The sequence below is a fragment of the Cucurbita pepo genome, chromosome 13, assembly GCF_057944985.1.
Source record: "Cucurbita pepo subsp. pepo isolate OVF chromosome 13, ASM5794498v1, whole genome shotgun sequence".
NCBI classification, from domain to species: Eukaryota; Viridiplantae; Streptophyta; class Magnoliopsida; order Cucurbitales; family Cucurbitaceae; genus Cucurbita; species Cucurbita pepo.
In genome coordinates this window covers 4,717,828-4,732,475 of record NC_141810.1, presented here as the reverse complement: position 1 = coordinate 4,732,475, position 14,648 = coordinate 4,717,828, and the positions used below count along the sequence as shown (strand labels likewise).

Below are 14,648 nucleotides of genomic sequence, written 5' to 3'. Positions count from 1 at the left end.
TCATTTTGGTAAATCTATCAAGACATTATGATCGGATCATAATACGAGGACATTGTGTACTAAATTTAGTTGATAGAAAGTGTAATTGATTTCCAACTCTAAACAAAATACAATTTTGTAAAATTGTGATGTAAGGGGAGAAAACAAAACTATATTAGATATAGTCACGTATTAAAAAAAGAAATTATAAGTCATTACCAAACTCTAGTTAGGATATGCAATACGGATTGCATGGTGAACATGATTGCCTTCAAAATTGTCTATGAGACAATTATGAAAATGTAGTAAACTTAGTTTACAACACGTGTAGGCTACTCCTAAAGAGAAACAAAATAGTCTTTTATTTAATTCTAAATAGAAAAACATATTTGTATGACAAATGTAATTTTCTAAAGAAGTTCAAATAGAAGGACACACACCCTTAATAAGTGAGGTAGTGTTAATTAAATAGTTCCAAGTGAAGCCGCTAATAATGAACGAAAGTTGTTAACAATTTAATTTGGCTTGAGAGTCAAGTGGATCGTGGTCATTAATTGGATAAGCCTCATCCTAGTGGGAGAATTATGAGATGATTCAATCCTACTAAAATTCAAATTGTCAGGTTCGATGACCCATTTGAAGGCTTATTACCCAATAATTATGAGGGATGATGAGGAAGGATAAATATTTTAAAGTCATAAAATCGAGGGAGTTGTAGATATTGTTGATGAGGTTAAACTCATAGAATATGAATGGATACGTAGACTTCTCTCATGTTGTCATTTAGAGTCTATTATTATTCTCTAATTCATTTTTACGTGAGATACGATTAAATGAATATTTAGAATTCTTTTGTGAAAAGAAATCTAAAAAGAATGCATTGACCCATATTATTATATGGATTTATTATTAAAGATCAAAATCAAAAGATTTGCTAAAAGGAGTAAAAGTTCATTTTTGAAATGAATTTAACGTATACATTTTTCAATGGAAGGTTTGATAAGCTATGACTTTAAATAAATTGTAATGAACTTGTGAAAACAAGAAAATTATTGATTACTGGATTTTCTCAAATTTTATGTTGATGACACATTACTATGATGTAATCTGTCCATCTAACATAAATAGACTATCTAACCAATTACAAATAAATGATTTGGGATAATTCTGTATCTCCTAAAAATAAAGATTTAAGGATAAACGTTAATATTGTCTCATGTATATTATATTGACAAAATTTTTGTCAAATATTTGATCCAAGACTTCAAAGAATGATAATGATCATTGAAATATGAAGTCGGATGAATAGTATCATAAGTAACCTCAAATGTTGAGGGTATGATTAATTATCTTTCTTGAGTGGGAGATAATTAATGCGTATATGAGAATTAACGTTAAATATATAGTTAGTTAGATTATATTAGTTAAACTAATGGTATGACCATTAAGTGAAAAATTAAAGTTTTCTCGAGTATTGATGGATAATGAGATTTTTTTTTTTTTTTTTTTTTGTGTATGGAGTTAAAGATTTGATCTTTAAGTGATACACTAGTTACATCTCTAAATTTATGTTAAGATCAATTCTACCATAGATGGTGAAGTATGATATACAAGTGAAATATTTTTTTGCTTTTAAAGCAACAAAATGACTTGTATGACTATAATAATTTCTTAAACATATGAAAGGTGTTTCTTATGATAGTGATACAAAAACTAATATTAAGGAAATTATAAAAGATCAATCTATAAAGAATGATATTGAGAGAGAAAGCATCGTGTAGTGACCAAGATGACTTTTAATCATAATTATTTTGATTTATATAAAATGATTCTCTAGGCTAAAGTGTTTGAGGGTCATCTAGAATGTCTAGGATTACGAGACATGTCTCATCCAAATCGTTCATGTGGAGACATGTAAGTAGAGGTATCCTATACAATGAGTTTGTATAAGACTGGACAAAAAAATATTTAACCTCTCTTTGTAAATCCGTTAATTGAGATGATTAATATTTCACATGATGATCATATGCGACTCGATCTTAATCCTGAATGAGTTATGAACTCCTGCTTGTGAGGGTTTGTCCTTTTATTTACATGGCTGAGAATGACTCTCTTAGCCGATTCAATATGCCCACTATTTTGGGAACTTGATCACATAGGGAGTTGGGAACATAATATCATGAGATGAATTCACTACTTTCCATATAAGGAAAGTAGATGAGTTGTTCTCTTAAGTACTGATTTCGAGACTTGAACAATGGGCCCCACCCTCTCATTGGCCCGAGAGGGACTTGGTTTATGATTGGATCATAGACAAATTGTTCGTTAGAGAATAGTGGTACTTAAGGTGAAATATGTAATTACAGGGATAAAACAGACTTTTGACCCAGCTGTAATTATGAACAACTCGTGAAGGATCGACTTGCTTGTAATGATTATATCGATGGACATAACTTGTCCCACAATGCACAAGAGTGCAACTCTAGGTCTATAATGGAGTGACCTATAGTTAATGAATGGAAAATGATTAATTAAAGAGTTTAATTAATTAATTAATTTTGTATTATTGGAGCTTATAATCGGTAGGTCCGTCTCTTGCTAGCTCATAGTAAAGCTAAAAGATTCAATTTATTTGAAATAAAATTTGAAGGGTTCAAATTGATATTTAATATATTAGATATATTAAATATAATGAGCTTATAATCTGTAAGTCCATAAAGTCTCTTGCTAGCTCATAGTAACGCTAAAAGGTTCAATTTATTTGAAATAAAATTTGAAGTGTTCAAATTGATATTTAACATATCTGATTAAATTTCAAATTAATATTTAATAAATAGATCAAATAGATTTAATTTGAAGTGTTCAAATTAATATTTAATAATCAAATATGTTAAATATAAATAAAGAAAAACATATTAATTTAAAGGGTTAAATTAATATTTAATATATTAAATATATTAAAAAGAAAAAATATATTTATTGTGTTTGATACAATTAAATATTAAATCAATTAATTTATTTTGAAAAAATATATATTTGAAATTTGAAAAAAATATATTTGAAATTTGAATGAAATTCAAATTAATTAAATATATATTAAGATATCTTATAATATTTAAATATGATTTATTTATTTTGAAAAAATATATATTTGAAATTTGAAAAAAATATATTTGAAATTTGAATGAAATTCAAATTAATTAAATATATATTAAGATATCTTATAATATTTAAATATGATTTATATAAGGTATAATATCCTAATATATTAAATATGCAAATATATTATTTGGCAAATATTTCTCGAGAGTCCCTATAAATACGACTTTCAGGTTGAGCAAAAGTACTCCACATAAAATGATACCCAGTAGGAAAAGAAACCTTTCTCAGACATATTTTCACACAAAAAAACTCAAACATACACATCACATAAAATATACACTTCTCTAAACACCAACTGAAACATTAATCAGAACCACCTTTTTTTCAAAGACACATCAAGCTCTCCCACTTTCTTTGGAGAATGAAATTACATCTACATAGAATTCTTGAAACTCTTTCTCCAATACTTTTGGGATTTTCTATCAAGAGGCTCCCACAAGCCTTGCCCTGTGTTCCAGTCATAGCAAGCAAGATCTTGTGGAATGTTCAAGAACATTTGCATGGTTGAAATACTCCGAGGAGTCTTGCAGGCTAGGGTTTCTACAAAAGTAGAGTTCTTACTCTTCTATTTATTGCTTTGTTTTAATTCTTAATAAAAATCAAAACGGTTCCGAATGCTTCCGCTACGTGGATAAAGAGTTCATTCCTTTCAGGATACTTTAGCAAGGTTTGGAGTGTGTGACTTGAAGGATAAAATAATACATGAAAACTAATCCAGTCATGATCCAGTTAAAGGAAGAAAACAAGTCGGTTTGAATTATGGCTAAATGTTATATCTAAGTTATTCCAACATTAATATCAACACGAGATGTTGATTTCAATAAGGAGTCTAAGCCTTGAATCTACTTATATAATTCTTAAGATTATGGACAGGACAATTTAGCAGAGTTGAAGTAGACCTAGCCATAGGCACGTGAGCTACTAAGCCACGACATCAAGAACTGATCCAAATGGTGAATAAAAAGAAAAAAAACAAACATACATTCATGTAAAAACAAGGGTTTCCTCAAACATAAAAACCGAGAAGAGCAAAATTAAAAGATTTTCTCTAAATTTGACATAGTTGTGAGGGTTTTAGAGGGATATCGTTGGGCTCACTAATTCCCCAGTGCTCATGTAATTTCTACGAGGCAGATATTCAAGATCTCTAGTATGGGTGTACATCCAACCCGACAACTTGGATCAATCCAACCTGAATTATAGGGGTTGAGCTTGGATTGAATTAGTATTTTGGCTTGGGTTGGGTTGTTTTTTCTGAACCCGAAGTGACTCGGTTTGGTTTTGGGTTCATAAGATAAAAAACTCGGGTTGATCCGAAAAAGAACAAAACTTATAAATTACATTGAGACTTTTGATGTACGTAAAGGCCTGTCAAAATGGCAATCTCGGTTTTCTAAAATATTTTATTTGCGAGTTCGACTCATGCCTAATTTAATTTTTATTTTTGTTATGTTCCTTAAACTCATCATTTTTATTTTTTATTATTTTTTAATTTCATAATCTATCTTTATATTTTCTATAAAAAAAAAATACATAATTCTATCTTTAATCTATGCTTTATATTTTCTATAAAAAAATACAGTAATTTAATTTTTATTTTTGCTATGTTTCTTAAATTAATCATTTTTATATCTTTAATCTATCTTTATATTTTAAAAAAAAAAAACGGTAATTTAATTTTTATTTTTGTTAGGTTCTTTAAACTCATCATTTTTATTTTTTTTTTATTTTTTAATTTCATAATCTATCTTTATATTTTTTTTTAAATTTCTATAAAAAAAAAAAAAAAATACAGTAATTTAATTTTTATTTGTAATTTTTATTTTTGTTAGGTCATCATTTTTATTTTTTATTATCTTTTAATTTCATAATCTCTTTATATTTTTTTAAAAAAATACCACAATTTAATTTCTATTTTTTTTAAGATATAATTTCTTTAAACTAATCATTTTTATTATTTTTTAATTTCAGAATCTATCCTTATATTTTATTTAATTTTAGAGTAACTATGGAATAATGTTGAGATGTTACAACTTTTTTTATGGTTGTCAATGAATTTGTGTTTTTTTTTTAATAATTATAGATTGATTTGTGTTTTTTTTTTTTTTTTTTGAACTTTTAATATTTTTTTTTATCAAAGATTATATTAAATAATTATTAATTGTGAATAAATAAATAAATAATAAAAAATTTAAAACAAATTAACAACCTCAACCCAACCTTAAAATAGAGGGTTTGGTTGGGTTACGGATCCAACTAACTCGAATTTTTAGGTTAGGTCAAAAAAATCTTTCAACCCGGACCATACACCCCTGGTTTTTGGACCTATTTTATAATAGTGTTCAAATCAATTATATGAGACTAATCAGGGACAAAATGGACAACAAGATGAGCCCTTAAGCCAACTTGATACCTCTATGTAGTGAGTGTTACATCAAATTCTCGGATTATGAATCTTGGTTGAGCAAAAATATTTTCCTTGGACATTGAATGTGGTCTAGTGAACCATTTTAAGTGAGGAACATATGTAGTTGGTCTATACTTATTCGAAAATAAAAAGTTGTAAGTTCCCTTACTTTGAAAGTGTAGAAAGTTTGTTCAAATATTTCAGAGTTTGACTTAGTCAACCAATGCGAGTACAGAACAGATAAAGTCTCAACCGGATAGGCAATAGGCAGCCTATGGGATGGATAATTGAGTTTCCCATTAATTTTTTTTTTTTTTTTAAATATCTACGTATTTTTATTCTAAAATACTAAAATCATTTTACTAAAAATAAATATACAATGTGCTGATTGAACTCAACGGTATTGGGCTTGTGATTGCATTTATTGTTTCGACTTGTTATTGCTTTTGTAGTTGTCTTTATTGTTTCGAGTCCTTTCCTCCTTCACATGGAGCTAAAGACAAGGGTCGAGTAGCGGGTAGAACAATCTTATAGTTTTGTTTTAATCGAATGGTTCTGTTCCATCTCATGCGTAATCGATTCCCTTCCTATTTTCGAATTCTTCTTTATTGTTTCGAGTCCTTTCCTCCTTCACATGGAGCTAAAGACAAGGGTCGAGTAGCGGGTAGAACAATCTTATAGTTTTGTTTTAATCGAATGGTTATGTTCCATCTCATGCGTAATCGATTCCCTTCCTATTTTCGAATTCTAATTGATCCCGTGCTTTTCCAATGTCAACTGCTACAAACCCTTATTGCCACTCTCTCTCCTTTCACCCTGCTCCTCTAATTCTAGGTTTTCGATTAGGTTTCACTTGAAGCCTCTGCTCCTTGTTTTTGTTTTTTGTTTTTTTTTTTAGCAGAAGCTGAAGTGGAAGCAAAATTGATCGCACTCACACACCCACAAACAAAAATTAAACAAAGAGACAAAATTTACGTGGTTCGGAGAGAGAAAATTTCCCTACATTCACGGGTAGCAACCAATCTTAATAATTAAAGTGTTTACAAAGTATATATCTCACACTTTCACACAAAAAATTCACTCAACAAAGTTCTTTCCAAATATCACTCAACAACTACAAAATGACACTCAAACTCAATCAAAATCAATCAAACTCAAAACATCTAAACCATCCTAGATAATCCTTTATGAAGGCATAAATGATTCATGTATCAAAATAAGAATAATCAAAATGATTATGAACTAAACGAAGGTTATAACCCAAAATAAATGAGAATACGAACCAAAATAAATGAGAATACGAACCAAAATAAATGAGTATATTAACCAAAAAAAAGTTGTGAACTAAACCAAAATAAATGAGAATATGAACCAAAAGAGTTATGAACTTATGACAGTACATTTTCATGAAAACTTACAACAATTTTCGCCGTCAGAAGATCTCCAAGTAGATAACTGGTTTGGTTGCCACCAAATCAACAGGCTACTTCTCCCGTTCAACATTGACAGATCCAAGCAATTCCAAAATTTTTGACAAGCAATCACTTTTGTCAACATATCCGCACGATTATCAACAGTTTCAATTTTCAATACACGAATGTCCCTTTCATTGATAATTTCTCGAATAAAATAAAATCCGACATCAATATGCATGCTAAATGTATAATGGATTTAGTTCTTCAACAAACAAATAACAGCTATCACAAAACACATCTAAGTGTTTTTAAGCAATACCCAAGTTAGTAACTAAACTATGCATCCAAATAGCTCTTTAAAAACTTCAGTGACGGCCATATACTCTGGTTCGGTGGTAACAATGCAATAGTAGACTACAATGTTGAACGCCAACAAACAAGTTCACCAGCCATAGTGAATAAATAAGAATTAGTGGATTGTCATCTCTTGTTTTTTAAACTTATTTATCCCATTTGACAGCCTCCCAAATGTTAATGTTCAAACTGGACCTATTACATGATCCAATGCCAAAAATATTCAACAAGCATTCATTGTTCATCTAAATTAGATAGGCTCGTTTCAACCATTATTTCATGTGTTACAAGCTGTTTCGATTGAGGAAAGACCATTTGGACCTTAGAAGTGAATATTTGCACGGATGGAGTTGCAAGCATCATTTCATGAGTTGTTAGAAAACTTTATTTATTATTTTTAATTTTATAAAGTTTGTAAGGGTCAAATAGACTTAGTCATTTATGGAGATTTTGTGAGGATCAAGATTAAATCATGGCGAGGGAAACTATAAATACCCAAATTATTAGGTAAAAATCAGATTGTGAAGGAATGACATTCAGATTTCAAATTGAGCTTTTACCCTTGGAAATCGGAGCATCATCTTTGTCATTTCTAAGTTTCATGCAATTCTTGTGTAAGTTGCATCCGAAACATTCAATCAAGCCTTAATCAAGTTTGATTGTGGAGCGAACTCAATTTAGAACAGGTTTCAAATCTTGCTTCTAGATCTTTGATCGTAACAGGTAATCTAATTCTAGTCTTATTTCTTAGTTGATCCGAATTTTGTAATAGGAGGTGTTAATTTCTTTGTTTCAAGGGTTCTTGCTCTATAACAAAAGTTTGGATCCTTGGACTGAGTATTAGGGTTGCCTAGTAAAGATTAGGGTTGTTCTATCCGAACCAATAAGAGTACCTCATAGATTTAGGATTTACACAACCATGACATAGTTAGTTCGCTCAAGAATTTCAATGGGTTGTTCGTGAGATCGCGTTGCATCAACTCATGTGAACCACTCAAGACCTAAATAAAGTCCGTAAGCCAACCAGAACTTTGCGTTACGAATTTCAAGGACTACCAAAAATGTTTTGTTAAGTAACCGGCCTTACTTTTGAGAGCTTAGAGCCTATATCCATGGTAAATTAAATCTAGTTAAATTCGCATCAAGCATGTGAAATTTTGATCGAGTTCTTGAAATTTAAGACTTTTTTCTCTTTGAATGCTACAAAGCTACGCCTCATAGAACTTGACATATGTTATGAAACTACGTAGAATTCGTCAACTAATTCTTCGGAGATGATTTGTCAACTAATTCTTCGGAGATGGTTCGTCAACTAATTCTTCGGAGATGATAATCAATTTATTTTATAATGTCCCATAACAAGCTATTCAATATCAGAATTAATAGAGGTTGCACCTCACATATTATAGGATATACACAATCTGGATATAAGCATGAGTAAGATGGCTAGTTAGATATTCAAACATTTCTAAGTGGATCACTAGACAGACGCACAACTGGTAATTTTTTCATAAAAAATGTGACTATGGTAGTAATTGTGAAATATCCCACATGTATATTACCAGTAGATATGTACCAAGGTTACCATGACCGTCATTACAAAATAACCAACATGCAATCATCGCCAAATATTTATACTTGAAGTAACCATTGTAGTAAGTACGAAATAACCAACATGTAATTATCACCAAATAGTTATCATCATATACCAATAACCAAGTCAGGAATAAAACATGTCCTAAATAATTTTATATAATGTTCTATTAGACATCGTGATTAAACCTTACAAAACCATACAAGTGCGTGCATACCCAATAGTTTAAACAAAAATAATTAGATCCAACAAAAAGGTCTCTTCTTACCTTATTGATGTTATTTCCAACCCAAGGTATTGTCTCGATTTCAATTCCTTGAGATTAAATACTACTATTATATTTCAATTATGCCCACTAAACAAGATATGAATGAGATTAAATACTACTATTATATTTCAATTATGCCCACTAAACAAGATATGAAACTCAACTGCACTCACCTCACTCAACGACACTTTGGTCTCAATACTAACTTTGAGAACAAAGCGTGCTGGGCAACATACCACATTGGTACGAGTTATACGTTTTTTAGGTTAGTTCGATCGTCTCGACTGACCTACCTAGAATTAATGACGGTTTGTCATTTTGTGTAATGACAAATATGTTTGTCTAGGTTAGCTCAATTAAGGACTAACCTAGACGAACATGTAATGTTTAGATTAGACGTGCAAAAACAACCCTTAGATTAGGAAAGAAAAGGAAGAAAGGCACAAAGTTTGGCAAAGGGGTCGTGGCAAAAAGAATATAACACAAAATATGTGGTCCGTATTCCATATAAAGAGGACTGCATCCGCTCCCCACTCATCCTGTACAAGTTCGTCATCGCCGTCGTCGTTGCCGTCGCCGTCGCCGTCGTCTTCCGTCTCTGTTTCTTCTGGGTATTGTCGAATGGAGCTGCGTATCCATTTCAAAGCTCATCGCCGCCTTCAAAGTAGGTATGATCGTCGTTGAGATATGCCATCAGCCCCACCGCCAGTTCCGCCCCCACAGCCCATCTCCGATCTTCCTCACCTCACCAGATCTCCGCCTCTTCCTGACTTTTTCCTCGCCGCTCTCTCACTTTTCGTTTTCCTCTCTTCTTCCTCCTCCAGATCCTTCAAGTTTCCTCTTCTCTGTATTCAATCAAACCCTCGCCGGTTTCTCAAGACGCCGTCCATGTCCTTCTCACATCCCAACTCCGGCAGAACACCCCACGACTCTCATCGCCTCCACCCCTTCACCTCCCCTCAATCCCTCTCCGATTGGCTTAAACCTCGCTTGCCCTCCGATTCCTTTGCTTCTTGGGGCGTTAAGCCTGGCACCAAGAACGTCCACAACCTCTGGCTTGAACTCTCCGAAGGGGAAACTTCCCTTGCCGACTCCAACCCTCCTATCCGCACCGTTCAGGTCCTTTCTCTTCGAATTATTGATAACCACCGCCGAATTCTCCTCGAATCCCACCAGCAACTCTCCGATGGTACCCTACGGAATCGAAATCGACCCTTGTCGGAGAAAATGAAGCCCAATGAGACCCCTGAATCTGCCGTCTACCGGGCTGTCAAAGAAGAACTCGGTTCGATTCTTGGCGATTCCGATTGTTCTGAAGTTGTCAAGATTGTTCCAGATTCATATAAAATGAAGATCGAGGAGAGAAACTCGGCTTCATACCCTGGTTTGCCGGCTTGTTACGTTTTGCATTCCATGGATGTAGTGGTGGAAGGCTTACCCAAGGAAGACTTCTGCACTGTGGAGGAGGAGGAATACGTGAATTCTGAGGAGACGAGCATTGCGGACGAGGCTGTGTCCGTGAAGAAGCATTTCTGGAAATGGGTTAGTCTTGATTCTCTGGATTTTTGAGTTCTTACATGTTATATCATCATTTCCATCCCCCCTTTGATCCCTAATTATGAGTGTAGCAAAAAGATGAATAATATAATACTGCAAGGAACAGCCTCTTGTAGCGCTTGTGAATGTTCTTGTATAATCAACTCATTATTCATACACCCATCATAAACTCAGTTCAATTCCAAGAACAATGTGTATCCAAACAGACCAAAAAGATAAACAAAATTAATATACATATGTGGGAATGAAGATGTGTATCTACATGTTAAATAAAAAGAATATCCCTCATGAAATTTCTAAAAACTACACGCTCTTATGCTTCCTGTAGTTTCCAAATCCAGTTTCTATGAGTATTAAGTGGGGGGGAAGGCAGCAATAAGGGGGGGTTTAACGCTTATTCAAGGACTTTACAGGCGCTGCTACCAACTGCTAAGCGTTGTATGTATTGGTGTTGGGTTCTGCATCAGTGTATACTCTACGAACAAATTGTCCCTTCACTCTAGGACGCTGCTCAGCCAGCTTTTTCCTGCTCTCATAACGCACCTGAGATGAAATGCCCCCATAAGAAAACAGCACGGTTGTATAACCAAATAAAGCAGCGAATTAGACGTGTAAAACTACCTTTTTCTCGTAACATCTATTTTTTCGTTTGAGTCGGAACTTCGATAGAGCTGCTTCTCTTTGACCGAATCGGTGAGAATCTCCTCCTCCTTGAGAAAACAAAGCTTCTTCATTTCTGCTCTCGGATGTAACCGTTGCAATGCCGATGCAATCGACATTGCTGTTGTTTCCACAGCTGCTAGGATATCCCATGCTTCTAACATGAGCAGTACTACCACCATATAGGCTACCGTTTGCACTGTGATCGGTGGTAGGCGATATATGGCCTTGATTTTCTGTAGACTGCCCTGAGTTTTCTATCTTTCTGCTTGTTGTACTGCTTACGTTGTGATACTGGTTCAGAAATTGCTCCAAATTATGAATCTCAAGGTTTAAGGGATAAACCGTTTGTTTTCCAAGTTCTGGATGAGTGACTGAAGTTGGGCATGGAAACGATGGGGTACCCCCTTGTGTGCCGAACTTGGGAGAAGGTAAAGAGCTATAGCCCGAGTTTTTGACTGAAACTTGAAGAGGGATTACGGTGTGTGAAGTACTTGATCTTGGCGTAGGATTAATTGTATCAGAGGTAGAAGTAGCAGCAATACTTCCAATATGCTCGGGATTGCTTCCAGATTCCTTTTGTTCGTCATAGATACTGCTTGATTTTGCTTCTAATGTTTGCTGCAATGGCCTGAAAGTGTATCTGCATAATCACCACACAAAGATCAGCAAATAGAAAGAAAACAAACATTTTAGTACTGATAATGAAACACCAAAAGATGATTTCGGTAAATATCCCTCGTTGGTTGGGGAAGAGAATAAAATACCCTTTATAAAGGGTGTGGAAACATTTCCCTAACAGAGGGTATGCCTGAAAGGGAAAGCCTAAAGGGTGGGCTTGGGCCGTTACAATTTCATAACATCCTCTTCTCCCATAACTAAACTAACTAAACCATTCAACTCATCACTATCAAAAGTAACAAACCAAGTCCATTGCTAGTAGATATTGTCTCCTTTGGGACTCTCTTTCGGGCTTTCCCTCAAGACTTTTAAAATGCATATGCTAGGGAGAGATTCTCACACCCTTATAAATTATGCTTCGTTCTCTTTCCCAACCGATGTGGAATCTCACACTTTCAATCTTATTCTAGCCAAAGACTTATGTTTTAAATCAAAATCCACACACAAATGAGAGGCCAAGGATCAGAAACACACCTCGTAAAAGCTGAAGCACTAGAATGTTTGAGGGTAGCCCGTCCTTCTGCAACACGTTCCTCAAAATCATTAGGTTGACATCTTCTCAGGGAAAGATCCAAATGAAGAGCAGAGCCGAAATTGTTGGAAGGAGAACTTTGTTGGTAGTTATGATGATTCAAGGCAGTGGCATCTCTGGATGGGTTGCCAAGCAAATCCTTATTCTCACCTGCTTCACTGCCAATATTAGGACTTCTCCCATCATTGATTGGCTCAATACCCATGCTTAGTGTAATTGGTGCCAATCCTCCTAGCACAGTACAAACATTTATAAAAGTTAGATGTTGTTGAAACAAAAAGAACGTCCATATGAAACAACCAGAGCAGTTGAACAAATTAATAAGTGCTACCTCCAGCTTCATTTTCGTGCATAACCAATCTTTGACTCAAATTTATGTGATGTTCATCTTTCTGTAGCTTTAAATTCTTGGGAGATGCTTTTCCCTGCCTACACTCTGAATTTTCCTGCATCTTACTTCCAGCCTCGAAGTCTAGCTTCGTACAAGAGCTCTGCAAGGAACACTAAAACATTAGTCTTTGGCTGGAATAAGACACTTATCCTACAACAGTTGGAGAGAAGAACGAAACATTCTTTATAAGAGTGTGGAAACCTCTCCCTGACAGACAAGTTTTAAAACCTTTGAGGGGAAGCCTGAAAGGAAAAGCCAAAAGAGGACGACATTCTTTACAAGGGCGTGGAAACTTCTCCCTACTAGACACGTTTTAAAAACTTTGGGCGGACAACATTCTTTATAAGGGTCCGAAAGGGGAAGCCCAAAGAGGATATCGTTCTTTATAAAATTCATAAGCACATGTAAGCAAATTAAAAGATTTGAATTACCCATTCTAACCTGAGTATCACTCCCTTTCTCAATGTTTTTGTTATACCCAGTTGAGTGATTGCTTGCAGTCTCATTTTCTGAAGTGACTTCAACCTTTTCTTGAATGGATGACTGAAATAAACAAACGTTGATGATATGCAGTTTAGAAATTTGTGTTTGTAAAAGGAATTAAGTTCATATTTATGGTGAGAGGATGAGTAGGATTAGTAGCATACTGCCTGTCTTCTCCAAACATGTTGCCACAGATTCCTCAGCTCATTTCTCCTCAAGGGCTTCACAAGATAATCTGCTGCACCTTTCATCATGGATGTATAAACAGTGCTGATAGAATCTTCAGATGACATCACTGCAGGAGGAAGTAAAATGGGTTAGATCTGAACATTCCTATGCAACAGTGTTTTGAGGAACAATAACATACTTATAACAGGAATGTTCTTGCAAATCTCGTGCTCCATGATCAAAGTGAGCAGAGAAAAGCCAGAGATGGATGGCAGTTCAATTTCCGCCAAAATAAGATCTACACTACGAGGCCTTTCTTTGAGAATCTCCCAAGCTTTTAATCCATCAGGAACAGCAGCCACTGATGAAACAAGAAAAACCCCCCCAAAATACGTTGAGTTGAAAGAGGTAATCGGAGGGGGAGAAGGAGAAAGAGAAGGAGAATCAGACCTCGGTAGCAGCACTTGCGGAGAAGGGCGGTGATAATGTGTCGAGTGGAATCGTCGGCTTCGACGAGCAAGACCCTGAGCATGATGTTGGGCAGAAATCGGTCCCACTTAAACACTCCAGTTGAGGTGGTGGCATCTGTGAGGGGTTTATGAGTGCCCATACTCTGTGCAGAGCTGACAATCACGGCCTCGCCCATGTCAGTCACAACAAGAAGAAAGCGAAGGAGAAGGAGAAGGAGAAGGGTTTTGGTTCTTCAGCAAACAAAAGAAAGGGAAGAGAAAATATCTGGAAAAATATCAGGTGCAAATGGGGGAGAGGATCCAACGGCGGAGAGAGATGGAGAAAAGGGAAGATATGTGAAATATAATTTAAAAAGAGACACGTCAGCGGGTGAGCTGGAGGAGAGGCAAAGTCGTATTGGGGTTGTGTGGCGATGGTTGGTTGGGCGTAATTAAAAAAAAAAAAGAAATTAAAAAGAAAAAAGAAAGAAAGAGGGTGGGGACCACTTGGAAGATATTTGGGATGAGAAATTGAGATCTTTTTGGGA

At 34.5% G+C, this 14,648-nt stretch overlaps 2 protein-coding genes across 3 annotated transcripts; one reads left to right on the top strand and one right to left on the bottom strand.

The window, feature by feature from the left end:
* The first annotated feature begins 9,631 nt into the window (after window positions 1-9,631).
* LOC111808831 (RING-H2 zinc finger protein) lies at window positions 9,632-10,862 on the top strand. Its single transcript, XM_023695031.2, has one exon. It carries the CDS (start codon window positions 9,867-9,869, stop codon window positions 10,746-10,748), a length of 882 nt encoding a protein of 293 aa, XP_023550799.2. The 5' UTR covers window positions 9,632-9,866; the 3' UTR covers window positions 10,749-10,862.
* Window positions 10,863-10,931: 69 nt separating this feature from the next.
* On the bottom strand, window positions 10,932-14,362 carry LOC111808830 (two-component response regulator-like APRR5). 2 transcript variants are annotated; one of them, XM_023695030.2, is made up of 8 exons: window positions 14,102-14,361; window positions 13,851-14,012; window positions 13,648-13,778; window positions 13,442-13,543; window positions 12,941-13,100; window positions 12,552-12,840; window positions 11,358-12,039; window positions 10,932-11,279 (listed from the first exon to the last, which is right to left on the bottom strand). In XM_023695030.2, the coding sequence occupies exons 1-8, from the start codon at window positions 14,295-14,297 to the stop codon at window positions 11,166-11,168; spliced, it is 1,836 nt and encodes a 611-aa protein (XP_023550798.2). In that variant the 5' UTR covers window positions 14,298-14,361; the 3' UTR covers window positions 10,932-11,165. The 2 variants fall into 2 exon arrangements, with proteins under 2 accessions (XP_023550798.2, XP_086973158.1); XM_087117032.1 differs by lacking the exon at window positions 13,851-14,012 and having other exon boundaries at window positions 14,102-14,362.
* Window positions 14,363-14,648: the final 286 nt, after the last annotated feature.

Excerpts from the sequence above, each read along its gene's own strand:
- LOC111808831 (XM_023695031.2), top strand. The coding sequence starts at position 9,867 with ATGCCATCAGCCCCACCGCCAGTTCCGCCCCCACAGCCCATCTCCGAT.
- LOC111808830 (XM_023695030.2), bottom strand. The coding sequence starts at position 14,297 with ATGGGCGAGGCCGTGATTGTCAGCTCTGCACAGAGTATGGGCACTCAT. Across the intron at positions 13,101-13,441 it reads AGAAAGGGAGTGATACTCAG|AGCTCTTGTACGAAGCTAGA; the intron begins GTTAGAATGGGT and ends TGTTCCTTGCAG. Across the intron at positions 11,280-11,357 it reads ATAGATGTTACGAGAAAAAG|GTGCGTTATGAGAGCAGGAA; the intron begins GTAGTTTTACAC and ends ATTTCATCTCAG.